At 48.9% G+C, this 20,006-nt stretch overlaps 7 protein-coding genes across 7 annotated transcripts; 3 read left to right on the plus strand and 4 right to left on the minus strand.

The window, feature by feature from the left end:
• Positions 1 to 469: 469 nt before the first annotated feature.
• Positions 470 to 784, minus strand: HETIRDRAFT_327706 (uncharacterized protein; the record flags this gene model as incomplete). The annotated part of the gene is made up of 2 exons (XM_009552326.1): positions 470 to 646; positions 692 to 784. Coding segments are annotated over 2 exons (270 nt in total), but the record flags the coding sequence as incomplete, so codon positions are not given.
• A 751-nt stretch (positions 785 to 1,535) lies between these two features.
• On the minus strand, positions 1,536 to 3,081 carry HETIRDRAFT_411470 (uncharacterized protein). The gene is made up of 3 exons (XM_009552327.1): positions 2,943 to 3,081; positions 2,794 to 2,856; positions 1,536 to 2,651 (listed from the first exon to the last, which is right to left on the minus strand). The coding sequence occupies exons 1-3, from the start codon at positions 3,029 to 3,031 to the stop codon at positions 1,613 to 1,615; spliced, it is 1,191 nt and encodes a 396-aa protein (XP_009550622.1). The 5' UTR covers positions 3,032 to 3,081; the 3' UTR covers positions 1,536 to 1,612.
• Positions 3,082 to 3,239: 158 nt separating this feature from the next.
• Positions 3,240 to 4,307, plus strand: HETIRDRAFT_105720 (uncharacterized protein; the record flags this gene model as incomplete). Its single annotated transcript, XM_009552328.1, has 4 exons — positions 3,240 to 3,384; positions 3,442 to 3,685; positions 3,735 to 4,147; positions 4,210 to 4,307. 4 exons carry the CDS (start codon positions 3,240 to 3,242, stop codon positions 4,305 to 4,307), a joined length of 900 nt encoding a protein of 299 aa, XP_009550623.1.
• A 1,330-nt stretch (positions 4,308 to 5,637) lies between these two features.
• Positions 5,638 to 8,356, plus strand: aao3 (aryl-alcohol oxidase 3). Its single transcript, XM_009552184.1, has 11 exons — positions 5,638 to 5,808; positions 5,864 to 5,945; positions 6,000 to 6,160; positions 6,214 to 6,320; positions 6,373 to 6,577; positions 6,632 to 6,817; positions 6,868 to 7,017; positions 7,077 to 7,342; positions 7,398 to 7,482; positions 7,538 to 7,896; positions 7,949 to 8,356. Exons 1-11 carry the CDS (start codon positions 5,676 to 5,678, stop codon positions 8,051 to 8,053), a joined length of 1,839 nt encoding a protein of 612 aa, XP_009550479.1. The 5' UTR covers positions 5,638 to 5,675; the 3' UTR covers positions 8,054 to 8,356.
• Positions 8,357 to 10,009: 1,653 nt separating this feature from the next.
• Positions 10,010 to 10,210, minus strand: HETIRDRAFT_327644 (uncharacterized protein; the record flags this gene model as incomplete). The annotated part of the gene is made up of 1 exon (XM_009552329.1): positions 10,010 to 10,210. One exon carries the CDS (start codon positions 10,208 to 10,210, stop codon positions 10,010 to 10,012), a length of 201 nt encoding a protein of 66 aa, XP_009550624.1.
• Positions 10,211 to 10,408: 198 nt separating this feature from the next.
• On the plus strand, positions 10,409 to 17,113 carry HETIRDRAFT_327397 (uncharacterized protein; the record flags this gene model as incomplete). Its single annotated transcript, XM_009552330.1, has 25 exons — positions 10,409 to 10,432; positions 10,491 to 10,578; positions 10,636 to 10,902; positions 10,960 to 11,004; positions 11,057 to 11,107; positions 11,159 to 11,199; positions 11,251 to 11,551; positions 11,611 to 11,945; positions 12,006 to 12,103; positions 12,162 to 12,186; positions 12,243 to 12,331; positions 12,389 to 12,405; positions 12,456 to 13,593; positions 13,645 to 13,919; positions 13,974 to 14,197; positions 14,249 to 14,444; positions 14,499 to 14,787; positions 14,846 to 15,126; positions 15,176 to 15,533; positions 15,587 to 16,275; positions 16,326 to 16,472; positions 16,525 to 16,560; positions 16,614 to 16,811; positions 16,867 to 16,915; positions 16,972 to 17,113. The coding sequence occupies 25 exons, from the start codon at positions 10,409 to 10,411 to the stop codon at positions 17,111 to 17,113; spliced, it is 5,403 nt and encodes a 1,800-aa protein (XP_009550625.1).
• A 103-nt stretch (positions 17,114 to 17,216) lies between these two features.
• cpm82 (cytochrome P450 monooxygenase 82) lies at positions 17,217 to 19,961 on the minus strand (the record flags this gene model as incomplete). Its single annotated transcript, XM_009552190.1, has 11 exons — positions 17,217 to 17,385; positions 17,449 to 17,568; positions 17,622 to 17,708; positions 17,799 to 18,065; positions 18,134 to 18,173; positions 18,231 to 18,464; positions 18,529 to 18,681; positions 18,748 to 18,877; positions 18,947 to 19,012; positions 19,504 to 19,656; positions 19,710 to 19,961. The coding sequence occupies 11 exons, from the start codon at positions 19,959 to 19,961 to the stop codon at positions 17,217 to 17,219; spliced, it is 1,671 nt and encodes a 556-aa protein (XP_009550485.1).
• Positions 19,962 to 20,006: the final 45 nt, after the last annotated feature.

The following is a 20,006-nucleotide window of genomic DNA, read 5'->3' on the forward strand; positions in this document are numbered from 1 at the left end:
AGGTATCAAAGATGGTAGGCACTTTGTAAAATTAGATATCCTCAATACAAGACCTTTAACTTGTGCAAGGGTGTCAAACATAGCAAGGGGGTATAGAAAGTTGCTAGGATATGCTGAGGAATATTGTGTATAGGTTAGAATGATGGAGTTTGAGCTTTTTTGTCAATAGAGACTAGCCCTACCTAAATAGAAATTGGGTATGAAACTAATCACCATATATGGTTAATATATAAGGATGTGAGCTCAATCTTACTCAATCTTCCAAATATGGGCAGTTCTACAAAAGCATATATTTATCTTTTCTATTTGAGATATAAACAGTATAAAACCTTTTACATACTAACTACTTATCTTGTACCAGACACTAAGTAAGTAAAAAGTGAAAGTAAACAAGAAAAAAAGTTTATAAACAGTAAGTAAAATAAAAGGTTGGAGCCTTACGACTGCTCCATTCTGTCCAAAAAATCCTTCAGAGGCCCTTCAAGAACCTGTGCAATATACTCTTTTGCACCAGGCCGCTACCTTGTCTTTGGCCCTTCTCACTCATAGTTACAGGTAGGAATTCCAGCTTGATCAGTGGACCTTTCATACTATGTGCAATATACCCCCATACTATGATGGATCTATGGCCACTCTTAAAGGTTGGCTGTATGTTCTCAGAAAGAGATTCTTTACCTAGTAATCTTGTCACTCTCCTGTGTCCTGGCCTCTCTTCTAACTCCAGCTTTGCCTCATTAGTCCAGATAACCTCATTCCAATCCCTTGCTATATTTTCCTTTGCCCAAATGAGATGTTTCTAGATAGCTGCTAGTAATAGGAAGGGCTTGTGATATGCAACTTGGTGGTGATAGCCAGCAGAAGTTGCTATGGTATGAACTTGTTGGAATGTTACATGTTCAACATGCTTAGAAATGATGGGATAAGGGTTCAGATGGTGTGTATAGATCTCACAAAGAACCCTACACTATGTGCAGCCATTAATGATATGTGGCTGGCTAGATCAAGGGAGACTGTGTCAGGTATGGAATTGGTTCTCATAAGTGACAGTATGATGGCATGCTCTGATAGAAGCACCAGTCAAGGAAGCAAATTTTTGATATAAGTATCCAAGATCATGCAAAGCAAGGATTTGACCTCTTTTTGAGGGTGTAAACTCAGTGGTTCCAGCAGGAGGCATGAATTTCTTAAGACTACCAAGGCCCAGCAACTCATACAGAAGCTTCATGTGACAGTGTTCAAACACTTTTTGCGGGCACGAGTACATAGAACGACTGTTTTCTGTGATTGGGTCAGCAACGGAGACTTTTTTTATTTTATGCAAGGCACTGTAATTTCCCGCCTGCCGTGTAAGTGCCGCTACGATCCGGATGTGTCTGGACGGATGCGTTCCAGCGAAGCAGTGCCTCTAGAGCGCAAGAGTCGCGTGAATCTACCAATGACTGGTGGATCCATCGTGTACTGTTCACAGAGCGCGCGGATACAGGATACGACGAGACCAGGCATTCAGCCATAATTCACAGAACCCTACCCAGGGTAGCAGGCAAAGGCACACAAAATTTGAATTGAAATCATAAGTCTACAGGGGACTTGGAGAGAAAGCTTGCCATTACAGTCAAACTCGGATCGCAGGCCGCTGTCTGACACCACCCACACCACCCACCAATACCGCAACCCAACCGAAGAATGCCATCAGGAATCTTACGAGCCACGCTGGATCTGCGCCTATGCCCAACCCGGGTCTCAGCTGCATCGCAAGCGCGAAGTCGAGCATACGGGGCGCGGCAGCCGGGCGGTGCACGAGGTCTACACGGGTTCCGGTGTGAGGGTCGACGTCGGTGGTGATCTCGACGACTGAGCGATGTGGAGATGAGGAGGGTGAAGCAGGAAGAGGTACAAGGAGGGGATTCGCCGTCAGTGTCGACAGCTCGTTGAAGGAAGGAGAGTGGGTATCATGGGATGAATCGTTTACTTGACCATCCGGGACCGTCGCAGGGTCCCCGAAGTCGATCAAATCGCCTACTTTCTCGTTGATGGAATCGAGAAGAGTGTCACTGGAAACAGACGTGATGGTGACAATTTCTTGCTTCTCATCGGTAAAAGAGGGCAGAAAACGCCCGGCCTGCTGCTTCTCCAAATGGGGAAGGAGATCCCAGGCTGTACGACAAGCAAGAATCTGACGTCGAGTTGTTTGAAGAATGTAGAGAAAGGCACCGACACAAAAGACAGCGAGGAGCGCGACGGTGCAGGAGAAAGCTAGAACTAGCAAGGGGCGAGAGGTGGTCGTGGCAGGGAGATTTGGAATCATAACAGATTCTGGTGGTGTTTCGCTGTCGACGATTTCTTCTGCTGCACTTAACTCGGATCCCCTTCCATCTACGACTTCAGGCGATGCCGATACATCAGAAGTTGCGTGTTCGGACACTGCCAAAGGCCATCCGTCGCCCTCTACATCCTCCAAAGTCTCCGACCCGCCCAACATCTCGTATAACCGTTTCTCGTCTTCGCTTAACACACCATTGTCACCAAGAGGGACGAGAGCCTTCACGGCGCCGACGTCAAGTTGTGAGAGATAGGCGTCTTGTTCTTGAGCGGAAGTCAGACGAATGTGGAAGTCATCCTCGTCGCAATTTAAACAGTCTGGTACAGAGTCTCTGCGAACGAAGTCAAGAGGTCAGCAGACGGAATAGACAGAAGCGTTACATCTTCTTCACGCTGCAAATGATTGTCAGGACATGCTCAAAGGGCAGTCGCGTCACAGCATTTCCATGTAACCTACGTGGCAAGCTGACTTACTTAAAGCGCGACACGAAGATGGCCTGGACTGCGTTCTGCACCTCGGCAGGGCGGACATACGCACTGAGAAATAGAAATGAAACAATGTCGAGGCGATCAGTCGAACTAACATCACCCAGAGCCAGCGCCCGAGCAGAGATGGAACATACGAATCGAAACTGTCATCGTTAGGAACGATAGGGCGCGCGGTAACGACCAGCGCCAGGAAAGAGAAGGACACCAAGACTGTGAGTGTCATCTCACGAAGCCTCTGCGACTGCGAGCAAAAAGCAAAGAGCGGCTTAAAGCAGTAGAGAGGACATAGACAGGAAATAGCAGTGGCTGCAGTGCGGCGACTCTGAGCCGATGCTTCCAGCCACGAGGCTACATCGTGGCGTGGCTGACTGCGACTTAAACCTGCAGTGACCGTCTTGTCCGGACAGCTTAATTTAACACACCACCGTGCAATGCCCAGAAGGTCACCTCTATCACCAACCAAAGACGCATTCTTTCCTGCCAACGACCACGCCACACACCGAGATCTTCTCCTCTTCGAAGAGCGCCTCAAAACTAACGCCTTGCTTCTCAATCGCCGCAAGTCGCGCTACCAGTGTGCGTCGTGCCCCATTAGTCGTTGGATGTATGTTTTTCTTGCTCATCTCTCTTCAGTATTCTTGTTCCAGCTGATCGGAACCATCGTCTTCTTGCTTTCTGAGGTGCTTCTGCAGACTTCTTTTCTGTCTATCCTGTCGAGGTTTTTGCTACGACATGCATTGCCCGAGCACTATGGCCCGGATGATGACTTCAGGGTCCACCCGTATTTCGTCTCTGGCCTGCTCTTCGTAGCAGTCACCACCTTGGTACTATTTTTCGCGAGCGGGATGTATTCAGAGAAAATTGGCTACGCAAATCGGTGCGTCTGTGACGTGGGCCTTGCTCTCCATTGCCTCACTCTTCCCCAGCTACGTTCCACATGCGAATCGAGCACTGCGTAACTTCAACATGTACCTCAACATGCGCGCAGCCCCACGTGCTTCCATGCTCAGCCCACTGTCCTTTCTCCTTGCGCGCCCCGCACCTTTCTCGGTGACACCGTCGTCTCCTCGTACGCCGTCACCCACTCGTCTGGGGAAGCGCTCCTCGTCCGCTATCCCCATCCCCTCCATTCCCCCTTCCAACAACCCTCGCGGCGAACTCATATTCTCCTCAAAAGTTGACCGCTCCTTCCGCGAATCATATGAGCGTTATCGTTCTGCGTTCGAACGAAAACGTGTAGAACGAGAGCGTGCAGCCGCAGCGTTTACATGGCACGCTTATCTCCCACAGAACTGGCTCGGCGATGTTTATGCTGCATACGCATACAGATATAGAGGTAGTACATCATCTTCCTCTACGCCCATTTCCACTCCGGGCACAGCTACTCCCACGACGTCACAGCGTGGATTGAGTCCTGCCAGACCCGGATCGACAAGAGGCCGAGGGGGGCGTATTACACCGACAGGTGGACCATCCAGAAGGTCAAGTCCAGTACCTAGATCAGTGAGGGTGGAAAGGGACAACGTGAGTTGACATCATTTCAAAGGGATTGGTCATCATTGACTGGATATCTAATAATTTAGGACACGAGTACATGACGGAGCGACGGCCTATATTCTTCGTGTGTGTGTAGACTATCTTATACTAGCATTGCGTCTTCGTCGATTGTATAACGGAGTAGAGTGTACGTAGCCGTTAGATCGTTGGGCTCGGATTCTCAAAGTACCATTGATTGTAGAAGGATAGATCATGATACAGGCAAATGATGATCAGTCGCCTCCGTTCAAGCCGGCTGGGAGATGTAAGCTTTCTAGATCTGTTGCTTTTCCAATTCTCATCGTTTGAGTTTATCGTGAGTCCCGTTCCTAAGGACTCGGAGGCTCTCCAAAAATAGTCGTTAACTGCAAATAAGTTCCAAATTTCTTTCCACATGTAGGTTCTATGACTCATTGACTATTGTGCCGTCAGAAAGCCTTGTAACTTGCTGTGATGCATGCTCACAGGAGATGTGAACCGTACGTATAAGCGTTGTCAGTCTGAGCTCGCTCAAGGATCAAAGGGATGTAACAGCTCCTCGCCCCCGGGTTGTGTCTGAGCAATGTCAGATCTTTGCTTTCATAAGCCTCCTGTGCCTGTGTTACAAACCTTTCGCTGACACCAAAAAGGGACGTCATTGACCGGGAAGCTGTGACAGTATATCAGTAGTACAGCCAGGTTATGCCGAAACACGTTGCACGTTAGGTCTCCGGGTATATGCGCTTTATGCATTTCTGTGTCGCTCGACCTAGATATGTATTCTTTGCCACAAACCGATTCCAAGGACTTTCCAAGGCCGTCACATCTCCACTGATCGGTACATAATGGATGTTAAGTATACCCTCAACTCATAAATCTGGCATCTCCATCTCCATCATCCGATCATTTTTGTAGCAATTTGATGCAGCTCGGCTTTCGGGTCGCACTAAATGCCAACATCATACTTATACATAGACGCAGTGACATCGCGTTCCTGATTTTGCGAGCCCGCCATCAAATGGCTATGGGCGCTTCGCTAGTGCGCCCCGAAACTACATACCCGACACATCTGGCTCCTGCTGGCATCGCTATCTACTCAATACCAACAGATGTGCCTAGCCATCGCATTCCGCTCCCGGGTTCGCTCTCGGACGATTACACAAGGTGTCGCTCTAGGACTAGTTTCATTCAAACTTGTGGTTTGATTCCATGCTATGCGATGATCGCAGATGTGTCGATTTACAGGGCACTGCACTTGGGAGGTCATTTAAAAGGCCTTGATCACCAGGCCATATTCCTCACTTTCGCTGCTAGGGCTATTTCTTTCTTTTCTTTTCTTTTCTTCTTTCGCTATGCTATTTAAATTATCGAGCATTGCGGCGTCAGCCACCGTCCTCTCACGTACTATCCTCCCAGCGTTGGCCACGCTATACACTGATCCCTCGTCCCTTCCGAAGAAGTCATATGACTACATCGTTATTGGTGGTATGTGCTACCACTTCTCTGTTCTGGTCCGTGCTCAGTGTACCGATTCTTCCAGCGGGCGCTGGTGGTCCCGTCATCGCCAACCGACTCAGCGAGGACTCTGATGTGGAGGTTTTGCTCATTGAGGCCGGTGTCAAGTACGTATCATCCCAACAAATGTTCTGCTCGATATATTGAATGCTTGGCTTCAGCAATGCGGGATTGACCAACGTTGAAATTCCATTTTTCGATGTTCAGCTCTCCCCATTAAAGGCTATCGACTGGAACTACACTACGACTTCGCAGGATGGACTAGCTGGTCACGTTATACAGTACCCACGAGGAAAGATCCTTGGAGGCTCCACGTCTATCAGTGAGTTCAGCTTTTGATCTATATGTTCTATGATCTAACGCAAACCACTCAAGACTACATGATTTACAGCCGTGGATCTTCCGATGACTTTGACCGTTATGCCAACATCACTGGGGACAATGGTCTAAGTTGGAACGCCCTTCAGCCATACATTCATAAGGTAAGAGGATGCACTTCCTGCTGTGGCCCAATCTGTTAACATCTAGGGATAGCACGAGGCCTTCTCTCGTCCGGCAGATGGTCACAATACAACTGGGCAGTATATTCCCTCTGCGCATGGAACCTCTGGGCCTGTGGGCGTCACGTTGCCGAATTTCCCTTTGGGAATCGACTCGAGGGTCATAGCAACGACACAACAACTTCCCAACGAGTTTCCGTTTCAGGAGGACATGAATGCCGGTAACACCCTTGGTATCGGTAAGCAAACATTGCTGTCGTACTTGCCATCCCAATAACAAGTTATATTGGCAGGTTGGACCCAGAATACAGTCCAAGGGGGAGAGCGCGTCAGCTCCGCAACCGCTTACATCCAGCCGTACTTGTCCCGATCAAATTTCGACGTTCTGATCAACACGCAAGCTACAAAGCTTATCCAAACTGGTACTGAGAAAGGTGTACCCGCTTTCCGTGGGGTTCAGTTTGCCACTTCGAAAGACGGTGAGCAACCTCGTTGTCTCATCCTTGGATAAACGCTGATACCTCTCCAGCTCCCCTTTACGCCCTGAATGCCACGAAGGAGGTCATTCTCGCTGCCGGCGCCTTTTCAACTCCGCAATTGCTCATGCTGTCTGGCATTGGTCCCACCGATGAGCTCTCACGCTTGGGTATCAAGACTGTTGTGGACAGCCCCGATGTCGGTATGTGTTTCAAGGCAGTGCACGTACAATCGGAACTATTGATGCTTATTTATCTATAGGAAACAACCTCCACGACCATCCTCTGCTTTCCAACGTCTACGAAGTCAACGCAACTGGAACCGTCACCACCGACGATCTGTCGCAGAACTCCAGTTTCGCAAATGTTGAACTCGATCTGTGGACCAACGAGAAGCAGGGTTTCTACACGATGGCTATCTCCAACCACATCGGTTGGTTCCGGCTGCCAGACAACTCGTCTATTCTCAAGACTGAGATAGACTTCGCTGCTGGCCCAACTTCTAGCCACTACGAGTTCTTGATTTTCGTGAGTTTGGTCATCTATAGTTACGACACACGCCTACAATTCGTTCCTTTGACAGAACGGCTTCGTTAACCCCTTCGGCGAGAGTGTGTCGTCTGGACATTACCTCTCTATGATTACCGCAGTAACATCACCATCGTCTCGTAGGTTCTCAGTGACATCCTCTGCTGGAAATTTGGCATTAACTTTCGTCACTAGGGGGCAACCTGACTCTCACATCCACCTCGCCATGGGACTTCCCACTCATCAATCCTGCTATCCTCACCTCGCCTCTCGATATCTATGTCATGCGTGAGTCTATCAAGGCAACAAAGCGTATGCTGGCGGCCCCTGCTTGGGATGGATATGTCATCGGCCCTCACGGAGACCTCGCGAACGCAACCACCGATGAAGAGATTGAGGCATATGCGGCTAAAAACACCGCCAGCTTCAATCATCCCCTCGGTACAGCCGCCATGGGTCCCCCTGGTGCACCGGCGAAGGGCAAGGGTGTTGTTGGTCCAGATTTGACCGTCAAAGGCGTCAAGGGTCTGCGGGTTGTCGATGCGAGCGTCCTGGTACATCTAACTCTATGATTGCTCTGAGAGATACTAACATTTTTTCCCGTAGACATACATTCCAGCTGCTGCTCCCCAGGCTGCAATCTACATTATAGCCGAACGGACCGCCGACCTCATCAAAGCTGCCAACAAGGACCGGAAACACCGCCCATAAACTCGAAACATCTTGTCTGCCAGTAGAAACGCCAAACTCACGCGCGGTGCGCGATTCTCTATGTAATCATTTGCTTATTTCCAGTGCGCTAGTTCAGCACCTCCCTCCCTCTTTGGTTTATCCTCATACTATCTATTTGGATTCATCCTTGCATTATTAACACCGACCACACAGACGTTCAGATTCTTTCTTTATTCTCTTGGAAGATAACCTATAATTTATCGTCTTACTCGCATACATAATGGACTAGAGTTTCACGGGGTCATCACACTATCAATTCATCCTGCATTTGCTCGGACTTTCTATCAGTCTGCGAGAATATCCATATTATGCCGCTGATGCAGCCTCAATGCATCATGCGAAATGCATTACACGTATCTCTATCAGACGAGCAACGACCGGTTGCAGGCTGTGTTCCTATCGGAACCGCAAGATAGAAGCCAATCTCCAACCGATGTACACCCATTTGGACAAAAAGATGATCAGCGTCGATGGTGATTCTAAAAGCGCCATCCTCTTCGGCGTGAAGACAAATCGTCGGTCCCATACATATTGCCTATATACCTCCGCATTCGTTTTGAGGTCTGAGGAATTTATGATACCACCCGATCCTTGAGGAGCGACTGTTCGCATCGGTATGTGCGACCTGATGAGCGTCATCCGCGTCAACCGATGCAGTATGATCCCTACCGCTCTTGCAGTGGCAAATCGCTCGTAATTAGTTCGTAATGCAAGTACTTGCTGCAATGCATCTGGACTGGTCACTGCTTTCGTCGGTGTCTCGGAAGAGTGAAAGGCCGCCCCTCGCTCCTGGTTCCCTCTGCAACAAGCTTCCGACCGATCATTACGGGAGAATGAGATATGTTGATGAGTCTGTCAACGTCTGTCAATGAGTTTGAGTTGTTTGTCTGATCCATGGAATCCACTACGGAGAGTGCGCCAGGCAGGGCTGCAGCTGGCTAAGGCTGTACGTTGGGTGATCTCGTAGCCAAGGGAGTAGTCATATCTGTCGGTTCGTGGTATGTAACGTCCGGAGGCTGAAGGAACTACTCATTGCGGCGTGCTATGTACAGCTTTGAGTGGCAAATTGAGCCAGCAAAATGGAGACAGGCACACCAGCGGCAAGTTAGGAGATGACTTTGATGAGCATCGAGGTACAGCGCAGAATGGGAAACATATCCAATGGCTAAGCAGGAACTTTAAAGTCTATCCCCTTTGAGCTATCTTGAAGGTGTGGGGGCTAGGGTTCCGTGAGTAATTCACGGACAGTTGTTAACAAATGTTAATAACATTTGCCTCTCCGAGGAATTTCTAACATGAGTTAATAACAGATAAAAATTGTATATAAAGCGTTATTAACATATTAAAAGCCGATTTATTTACATGTTAATAAAGAAAGCGGTGTTAATAACAAGAAGTCACCAGCTCCAGTCAATCTCGGAGCTGGGAATGGAAGGGGGAGCTTCAGGGGGGTGGGGGGCTCGTGGCAGTGTACCTAGGAGTATCAGATAGCAGATCCGCGAAGGCCTCCTCACGGATTGCGAACTCCTGCACGATATTGAGCGCAGAAGCCCGGCACGGGTCCTCTCTGTTGGCCATCCGCGTCGTCGTCCGACTCTGCACTCCCGGACAAATTATTATTTTGCAGGGAAGACATAATTGTACAGCCACAACCTTCAATATTTCCACCTGGTCCTTGCCCAAATATGTACATTTCAATGTAAATTCAAATGCTGATCATTATATATAATTTCGAACATTATTAACATTATTAACATCGACATTGTGCCCCCTGGAGGGGGCCTGTTAATAACATAAGTTATTAACATGTTAGCAATTCAGGGATTACTCACGGAACCCTAGTGGGGGCGATCCGAAGTCTGTAATCAACGGTCAGTGACTCGCATGGACGACTCGTAGACGTCTCGCTGAGCACGGCGAAACAATTCAGACATTTTATATGTAACGTTGATGGCGGCGCTGAGACCTTGAATATTGAATGATGATATTTTGCAGGAAAGCTTTGCGCGAATGATGATGGTTGTGAACAATAATAGACAGCTGAACCCGATCCGGCCGCGATTGCCGAAGCGAGCCGAAGCGAGGACGACGAACCAGGACGAACCGTTCGCGACCGCTCGCGCGCCTAAACGTCATGGATCGGTGAGCAAGGTGTGCACCAGCCTTCTCCTTGACCTCCTTTGTTGCCTATACAAGTGGGAAGCACCAGAGAACGAGGTATGATATGTCTGCTCGATCACATTGCCACTTATCAAGTCCATTTCTCTTCATCTCAACGACAGGCCAGACTCTACTATTGAACACTCCGCCTCTGATAGCGTGCACGAAGAGGGAATGTCGGCAGCTCGTGATGCTTTGGTATGTTCACCAGCGATTACCCTCCATCTTCCTTCTACGACTGCTCATACCTTCCAAGTGGGCCAGTGGTCATGACGAGACCGTCGAGGTCAATCAGCGCGCTCTCATTGACAAAGTCCTTGCACGGTACTCTGGCGAGTTCACAGGTACGCAAACAACTGACATTGTGCGTGTCGGCGACCACATCTCTTATACACTCCTAGTCTTCCGCGAACTCTTGCAGAATTCGGATGATGCTGCCTCACGCGCGGTGGAGATACGATTCGAGACAAAGGAATATCTGGATCGAATGAAAAAAGAAAAGGATGCTCCTGGAAACGAGCAAGAACAGGCTGACGATGTCGTGCATGAACTGAGTGGCGCAGAGGGCAAGTTGCCAGATCTCAAGACCGCTCTTGTGCACCAGTGGACGTTTAGGAACAATGGCATGGTGTTCAAAGATGATGATTGGAATCGCTTGAAGAAGATCGGTACGCACTTCCTATGAATATCCTATGTGATATCAGATGATTGAAACCTCAGTTTAGCGGAGGGGAATCCGGACGAAGAGAAGATCGGTGCTTTCGGAGTGGGTGAGTCAGTCCGTCCTGACGAATTACGAGCTTAGTAGTAACGCTTGAATAGGATTTTATAGTTTATTCTCTGTGACTGAAGAACCATTCGTGTCGTCTGGAGGTGAGTGCCAAGTCGGTGTTTTGTTCGGTGTTTCTAATGTATCGTACATAGGTCGATGGATGGGTTTCTATTGGAAAGACAAGAAAGACCAGGTAGCAAAACGCATATGATCTTTTCATCGCGAAATTAACACCTGTTTATAGTTGTACGCTCGTAGGGGAGATCTGCCTCCCTCTGTTGAACCTGAATCAGACTCCTGGACGACGTTCGAAATGATGCTTCGCGAACCAACCTCAATTCCGGCAGCCTTTGACTTCACTCGATTTCTAGTGTCATCGATCACATTCATGTCTCATCTCTCTGAAGTCAGCGTCTTCTTCGATAACCATCGACTGGTCAGACTCTCAAAGGACAGTGGTCTTCCTAGTGATGTCCCTTTGCTTCGAGGGCTCAAGAGCTCTAGTCCAACGGGGATCATGAACGTACGAAGTATCCAAACCACGCGTATGTCATATGATCTGAATGAACTCCCAATTCATAAGATGTTCACTTGCTCTTGGTAGCGTTGACCATAAAAGCTGAGGTTGTTCGCTGGGTGTACTCTGTCGGAACGGACAAGCCCAGCCCAGCCGCTCCGAAAGCGGTAAAGAGTGCGACTGGTTTCTTTTCATCTCTCTTTTCTGGCTTCGCAGGCAGCACCACTCCGGCGCGCACGCCGACACCCAATCCAATACCTCTCCCAGACCCTGTCAACCTACTTGAAATAACCAAATCAGGTGTCATATTGTCCATATTCTCTGCAAACATCGAAGTCAAGCTAGACAAGAAGTTGGGCGCTGAGCTTTTCAGATCAACAAAGAAGCAGATGCCGAGCAAGATGCGGTACGAGTTGATCTACGTCAGTTGTGTCGTGTTCCCCCCCAGGTAAACATGTTCTTACTTTCTCATCCGAACACAGACTGGCAAAACCGAATACGATGACAGCGTTCGAGAAGAGCAGAAGTTGAAGTTTTCTGCCGGTAGTGTCTTTCAAGGCCTTCGGGCAGATTTAGATGGGTTCGTCAATCATTCAATGGTCGGTTGTCTGCTAATCTAAGTATGTTTTCACATATAGATTAGGGTCGGCTCGTATTTTTATTGTGCGTGCGGATTGCTTTCCATTCGTTTGGAACTATATGATTCACTTGTTTGAAAGGGTCACTCAACAGGCCAAACCACGGGAATAGGAGGTCATATGGCTGCGCGTTTCATTCCCACAGTCGAACGTGAATCCATAGATCTCGTGTAGGTGACCTAGCCTTGCCGCACAGATCCTCAGTTGCTGACTCTCGCCACAAACAGAGATCGTAACGTGGCAAGTAAGTAGTGCAATCTCATATTGAGGCTGCCGTTCTAATTTAGGAAATAGTTTGGAATAAGGAGCTCCTCCACGTCGGAGGATTCCTGGCGCGATCGGCATACGAGGTAGAGCTTCTCGACATCAAGAAATTATGGGACAGTGCAATCGCTTCTGGTGACCCGGGCTCTCACCCCGACCAAACATATCGAGATAGGCTGCATGCCAGGGCATTGCATGCATTGAAATTCTTCACCTTTCATTCTTCCACGCCGTCGCCAATTGTCTCCAGCTCTTTGGAAGGCAGTTTCTTCACTTGTGCAACCAACCGCTCGTTCCCCATCATGTCCTCAGAAGGCATACGCAATGCGGCTGACATTCGAGTTCCTGATGCTTCATTTCAGGGCTTCTTGAAGAAGCTCCCCATCATTCCGGACGACATATCTATCGGGGCCAGGCCGATGATTGAATCTCTTCAGCGACGAGGCATGATCAAGGAGATCTCCTTTATCGACGTACTTGAAGAACTCCGACATCGGCCACTTTCTGAACCCGAAATGATTGCCTGTCTCAAATGGTGGATTGGGATGCAAAAGCAAAGCCACAACACGAACCTCCTGCAGATACGAACACAGCTACTCGAGGCTGCTGTGGTCACAATAGGCACTCCGGGAACTAAGGACGAGAAGATCATTCCATTGTCAACAGTACAGACGTTTTTGAATACGAGGCACATGGGCTCTTATATCCCTACCGATGGACCGCTGCCCGGAAACTTATTGCCCATCAATATCAGCAGGTCTTTTGATCCGGAAGTTTTATCACTCGTTTTTCCGTGGAAGCAATTGACAATCATTGACTGGCTATCTCATGTCATGAGCCCCTCTGTCGCCGCATCCGCCGTTGAATACGACGCGACACAATCGGCGCCATGGTCTGAACGCGTCTTGATGGTACTCGCTCGTGCTTGGCCAACCTTACCCAAGGCAGCGCAAGAAGATGTCATCGCAATGTTGAGAACTAAATCGTTCGTACCCACATCCGCTGGACTGAAACTGCCCGAGCACGCATACTTCTCGAGCGTCAATCTCTTCCGCGATCTGCCTATCGTCACTCTGCCATCTGGCGCGCCTGTCAAAGGCCCTGTGGAAAAGTTTCTACAAGCGCTCGGAGTGCGCAAGCATGTCGAGCTGCAAATTGTTTTTGACAGGTCAGAAGTGCTGCTCCTAGATTTTCGTTGATGAAATAACGCCTTCCACAGGATGATCAAAACTGGCGACTGGACGATCATTGACCTGGTCAAGTATCTGGTGTCCGTGCAGAGTACTCTGACGCAATTGGAGATAGAACGGCTGCAGCACACCGCCGCTTTCACAAGAGAGGATGAGAAACCAATCGCGACAAAGAATGGGGTCATGAAGGTTCCTCGGCACAAAGCGAGCGATTTATATGAACCTCTGGACGTATTCCGTGAACTGAAGCTGCCTGTCATTGACTGGGGAATTGAAAATAAGTGGAGGCAATCATCCGAGGAGGGTTCGTCCCATTGAAATCGCGTCTTCTCGAGGTCCTCTGACACTGTCTACGTAGCCAAATTCTTGCATAATCTTGGTCTCAAACGCTCCCCACCCCTTCGTGTTCTCATCGACATTGCGGCTGGCGTTGAACCGGCGTTACGACCGAAAGCTCTGAGATACCTTCTGGACAACTTCGTCTTGAAATACGCCGCCGAGTACAGCCCCCATGATTATGGCGATCGTGCATTCATACCCGCAATCAAGGCAGCTCAACTGTGCATGGCAAAGCCATCTGAGGTAAGCCAAAAATCGATATATTCAGATGCTGCACTAAACATGAACGGGCAGGTTTTTTCTAATCCTGACTGGATGAGTTTAGGCTTCACGGTTGTCCATTCCGATTTACGCGGGGATTCCTCGACGAAGTTGAAGATCCCCAACGACCCACCAACATTCAAGCTAGTATCTCTTCTTGAACGCACTCCACCTAAGGACGAGAATGAGGCACGGAACTGGTTTGAGATTCTGGCAACTCACATCCCTGGTAAGCTTACTACATATAAGCAGCTACAGCACGTACCCTGACTTGTCTGCACAGAGTTTTCGTCGGATGAATTGAGGAAATTGGCCGCACTGCCATTTATCCCAGTCAAGGGGACACCTCCACAGAACCAGGCTCGCCGCCTTTGTCCTAACCAATGCTACTTCACTGGTTCCTCGGGAGCAGATTTTCATTCAAAGCTGTTTGTCTTCGTGGATTTTGGCTCGCGAGCCAATACGTTTCTAAGTGCTTGCGGGACCAAGCGTGAACCATCGGTGGAAGAAATTGTCCGGATCTTACTTCGAGACCCGCAAGAATTTTATAAATTGGCCCAAGGGTCGGAGAAGTACGTTGCAATGGAAGTGCCTGCGAAAATTTTCTGACTTGGATTCTTCCTGAATCAGCTATCTGTTAGAATTACGGAACATCGCCGTCAATAGGAGGTTACTCTCATCAAATATCATCGCCCTCATGAAAAGAGCACCCGTGTTATTAGGGATCCGACGTGTCAAGAAGGCGAAGGCCCCACAGAAAGATCAAACTGATCTCGATGTGGACGAAGACGATTGGGAGCCTCAAGATCAGTTGATGATTCCTGGCCGAGTTCTTATCGCGGACGATATGACAGGATATCAGCTATTCGGTGATTCTATGTTTTGCGCTCCACAAGAAGACTTATTGGAAGGTATGCATTTGTGACACGGCCTGAATTCGAAGGCTTATCAGTGATTTAGAATTCTACGCTTCTTTGGGCTCACGCAGATTAAGTGCATTGATCCAGGAAAAATACGAGAAATCTGGAGAAATTCCATCTTCGAAGGAAGCATCAAAAACAAAACAATTGATCTTGGAACGGCTTCCGCTATTTCTTCATGAGCACACCCATGCCAGGACACGCGTCTCATTCAACTGGTTTAGAACAGGGAATAACTTCATAGTGAAAACTTTTGGCAAGCTTCGAGTTACCAAGGCTCTTATCTACGATGGAACTCACCTGGCAAGAACTCAGGACGCGTCTGCTGTTGCCGTACGGGAAGGTGGCGGTCCCATTCAACTTTGGCTCGCGGGTCACACGCAGGTTGATATGTACGAGTGAGTATATCACATAAGACTGCAGCGTTATCACATTCACATATATTACACAGGGTGTCCACATCTCTGTGCCGTTTTCTTTTCGAGTCACCCAAGCCGCACGACGCGTTACTTCTTATGACTATTCTGGACACGCCGTTGAAGGCCCTTAAGGCAAGGGGATACAATGGTCGGTGTATTGTGCATGCTGTTGTATGTCTTTTACTGAGCTGGAGGACAGTCGACAGAATTTTACGGCAGCAAAAAGCTGAACGAGAAGCAGCTGAAAAGGCTGCCCAAGAAAGGCGGGAAGCAGAAGCGAAGGCCGCCCAGGTCGCTCGTGAAACAATGGAAAAGACTGAGTTTAATGTGAATTCCCAACTCATCCCGTCAAATACGACATCTACGAAGCCTGCGCCGGCGTCGGCCCTTCAATCGCCTCCTCTTCCACACGCTTCAAAGTCAATACCGCCTGAGAATCTTCACCCTATACCACCCTCAGCAGGAAACGAGGGGGACCTCAGTAAAGGTCCAGGATCACAAATGATGAAGTCTCTAGATGCCTTCAAACGCCGACTCGTGAAGAAGAGCGACCAACCTTTGCCCCCTACGCCTATACCCATTGAAGAACCACGTCCTCGACCTTCTTCCTCTTTAGGCGCTGATCTACCAGGGAAGCCCGGGTCTGAGTTAAGTTTGCTGCAGAAGTCTCGAACACCAACCCCCGCTCCTCAAGCTCATGTCACCCCTTTGAGCAACATCGGTGGGTTATTTTCTATTGCTTCGCCTATCGCTATTAATTTTCTTTAAAAGCATCGAACATAAATATGGCCATTAGAGCATGTCAGGAGGAGACAAGTAGTTTTCTCCGAAACCGAGAACATATGCAAATGGTCAGGGAGTCCCTGGACGAAGGATACTGTGATGTTTCTGGGCGAGCAGGGGATTTGGACCTCGTCGGTACGTCGTTCAATCGGAAGATATTTGCTCAGGTCCTGATGAACCAATACAGGTGTTTCAGGGGGATTCAAAATCTATGCATCGCACGGTAAGACGACATTCTTGCACCTCTCTTACGATCCCTCATGCAAATATTCCTAGATATTGCCAACCGAGAGAGTCTTGTCGACCGGCGTCACGACTCTCTCACGAGATTCACTCCTATTCTCGACCAACTCCGTGCAGTGTATAAACTACCGTTGTCAAGTCTGCATATATTTTGCGACGTTTCTGGACAATTGATCGCATTCAATCGCAACGGTAGTCTTTTCGTCAATCTGAGATACTACGAAGCGTGGCGTGAGTGTCTCATCGGCCGTGAACAATATCATTGACCGTTGAGAACGTTATCCAGACGACAATGAAGTGCAACGAGGTGACCTGACGAAAGCATATATATCTTGGTATGTGGTTATTTGACGACATAGACTTTTTCTTAACCTGCCTCAACCGTTGTCAGGTACTTTACACTTGCACACGAGATTGCGCATAATCTCGTACAACAGCATAACTCTGAGCACGAGTTCTACTTTTCATCCATCTGCGAGTCATATATGTTGCCTCTTACGCAGATTTTGACGGCCCTAGAAGTTCGTACATAGACGACATTGGACGGTCACCTTGTTTGCTTCATTGTCATGATAGGATATAATACCATTTTTGTATTTTGGAGGAAGTTCGTATCAAAGATATCCATATTGAACTTCAGACTGTTCTGACTGGAGAAATCCACAACGGCATTTGAGAACCCTTCTCCGGGTCACTCGCTAGATAAGGGCGACGAACAACGGCTGATTTGGACTTGATGTCTTCGAGAGGGACAGACATGTCGAACTGGAAAGCACGAATCAAGACGAAGATCATTGCTTTCATCCTTAAAATTTCGGACCGTTTAGTAGGGTTGGGTATCGCGAGCGGGTGGAAGGAGGCGACGCACTCGATCACCGAGAAGCGGTATCCTATGCAGGCTCGGCTGCCCCCTGAAAATGCTAGGCTGTTTCCCCAGATTCCGGGTATAGACTGAATAGCCTCTGGCGGGTTGTCCCAGCGCTCAGGCCTGAAGGTTTCTTAGTCTCTTTGAGTGGGAGCAAACGTTGGAGGGTATCTCACTTGAATTCGCGTGCGTCTTCACCCCACAACTCTTTAGATCGGTTCGTAGCGAGGATAGGAACGAATATCGAGTCACCCTTGGTCACTCTAGATCAAACAAGAACGATATTCAGTTCAGCGTCACAGAGGGACATCAAGCGGGGTGAATCGGTGCGAGTGAGACTGCCCTAGGCTTACCTCACTTCCCGCCGCCAGACGCCCTTTTTATCTTCCCACTGCGCCTCTGTCGGTATGATATCGTCTTGGTTCGCCACCCGTACCGTGCTCGGCACAGGGGAGAAGGAGCGCATCGTCTCCCGCACCACGGCATCAAGGTAAGGTAGGCGGTCGAGTTCTTCCATTGTTGGCATGGGCTCGGACGGCACGGATAACAGCTCAGCGCGAAGTTTTGCTTGAGCTTCAGGATGTGTCGAAAGGGCAAATAGGGCCCATGTCACAGCAGTGCTAAATCGTCGAAGTAGGGTCGCGTGTGTCAGAATAAAGCGAAGCGGCTACACAGGGTTCTCACTGACCTAGTTGTTTCGTGGCCAGCGACAAGAAACGTGGGTACCTCTGCAGTTCGTTGTCAATCGTCTAGCCCCTTGAATGAACAAGACGCGGACCACTCACGCGCCAGCACGTCTGCATCGTCCAAGCGTGCCTCAGCTGGCAAGTCGGTCGCCATGTTCGCCTTGACGAGCAGGCTCAGCAAGTCCCTCCCTTGTACGCTCTTCTTTTCTACTCCGGCGTTTCCTCCTGCTCGTCCGTTGGCGGCGGCAAAGACAAACGCTTTGCGCTCTGCGAGGAGCTGGCTCCCAATGCGAAACATGGTATTCTGTGCTGCTGCGACAATGCGACCCCGTTCTGAGGGCTGTCAAACAACGACGCAAGTTGATTAATTGTGATCACAGTGTGACGCTCGAGAAACTATTCACAAAAATTCTCAAGGGAGGGAAGACTGCCTGCAACACAGGCAGCACCGCACCGAAACCGCCAGGGCTATGGAACATCGTCCGAACGGCCTCATTGAGCTCGTTTGGCTTACCGTGTGAGTTGAGCGCGTTGAAGCTGTAGTTGAAGCCTATACTCACCCACTGTCATGTTAGTTCGACGGATCCAGAGTGGTTCATTAGAAAGACAATTTGACCTGCAAGTCCGATCACATCTAATGTCATCTTGCTCAGCCAGTCGCATACATCGATGATGACCCTCTCCCCGCTTTCATTGCCGTTCACGGTAGAAGCCTTGTGGATTTCGGCAGACCAGAGGTCGCGCAGCTGCCAGAGACGATCGAAGATGAACCGACAATGTAAATGGTCCAAAGTGACAATGAGCGCATTTCTCACCTGAATAGACTTCTCAAGAAAGATACTTGTGAGCTCACGGATCTGAGGTGACCCAAACGCGGGACTCTGCGATTCACATCATTCAATCAGCTAGTTCTGGGAAGTTACTATACGAAATGTACCATGATTCTGCGCTGTGTCATCGTGTCACATAGATTGTTAGCGATAGAAGTTCCTACACAGAATGAGGAACATGTTTTACCTGTTGCCTATGTTTTTCACCTGCAATCAGACCACGTCAGAAAATGCCCCCTCACGGCGAATGATGCACTACCTTCTACGAACAACAGTCCTGAAAGCAAGGGTAAGGCAAGTTAGTAAGCCAAGGAAACAACAGGAAATCGATGTCTGGAGAATGAGTGGCTTGATAACTGCAAGTGCAGAATCGAGTGCTTAATTCCTTTCAATCCAAAATGAAAACCTAACTATTCAAGTCTCTATTCCGCCTTTACGAAGTGTATGGAGCTTCTTGAGGCCCACATGACTCTACACAAAGACGTGACGCTGAAACAATAGGCTGCGGCAATCGTAAAGCACAATATCGCGCAATGCGAAACACATACGGTGGGAGACCTCAAGCGTGAACTAGACAAACCTTGACCTAAAATCTGACCCAAATTATATCGAACTTGCTCTGGTTTCTCATAAATCTGGGGATGAGACAGGATATGGCTCGTAGCTTTGTTGTCCATCATTACGAGACGGTCGCTCTGCATCGAGGTGTACGTGAAAACAAGATTAATGAGAGCGGAGGCCGACGCACGTTAAAGAATCCCTTGTACTTGTACACAGGCCCATATTCTTCTCTCCAACGCTCATGCAGATCCATCGCCTCTGCCGTGAATATCTCTTTGAGGTTCCCATAAAACAAGCTCGTCGACTTTGGCCCCTTCAAATCGCGTAGAGGAGAGAAATAGGAATGAAAGACGCGGTGCAAGAGCTTAGCGGCGTAGTGCACGATTACCACGGTGCTGAACGCAAGCCCGAGTTTAAGCAGGGTGCTGGCAGTAACCATGGTGGGACCAAGGCGACGAGGGAACACGGAGGAAGACGAGGAGAG

Source organism: Heterobasidion irregulare (genome assembly GCF_000320585.1).
Source record: "Heterobasidion irregulare TC 32-1 unplaced genomic scaffold scaffold_10, whole genome shotgun sequence".
Taxonomy (NCBI): domain Eukaryota; kingdom Fungi; phylum Basidiomycota; class Agaricomycetes; order Russulales; family Bondarzewiaceae; genus Heterobasidion; species Heterobasidion irregulare.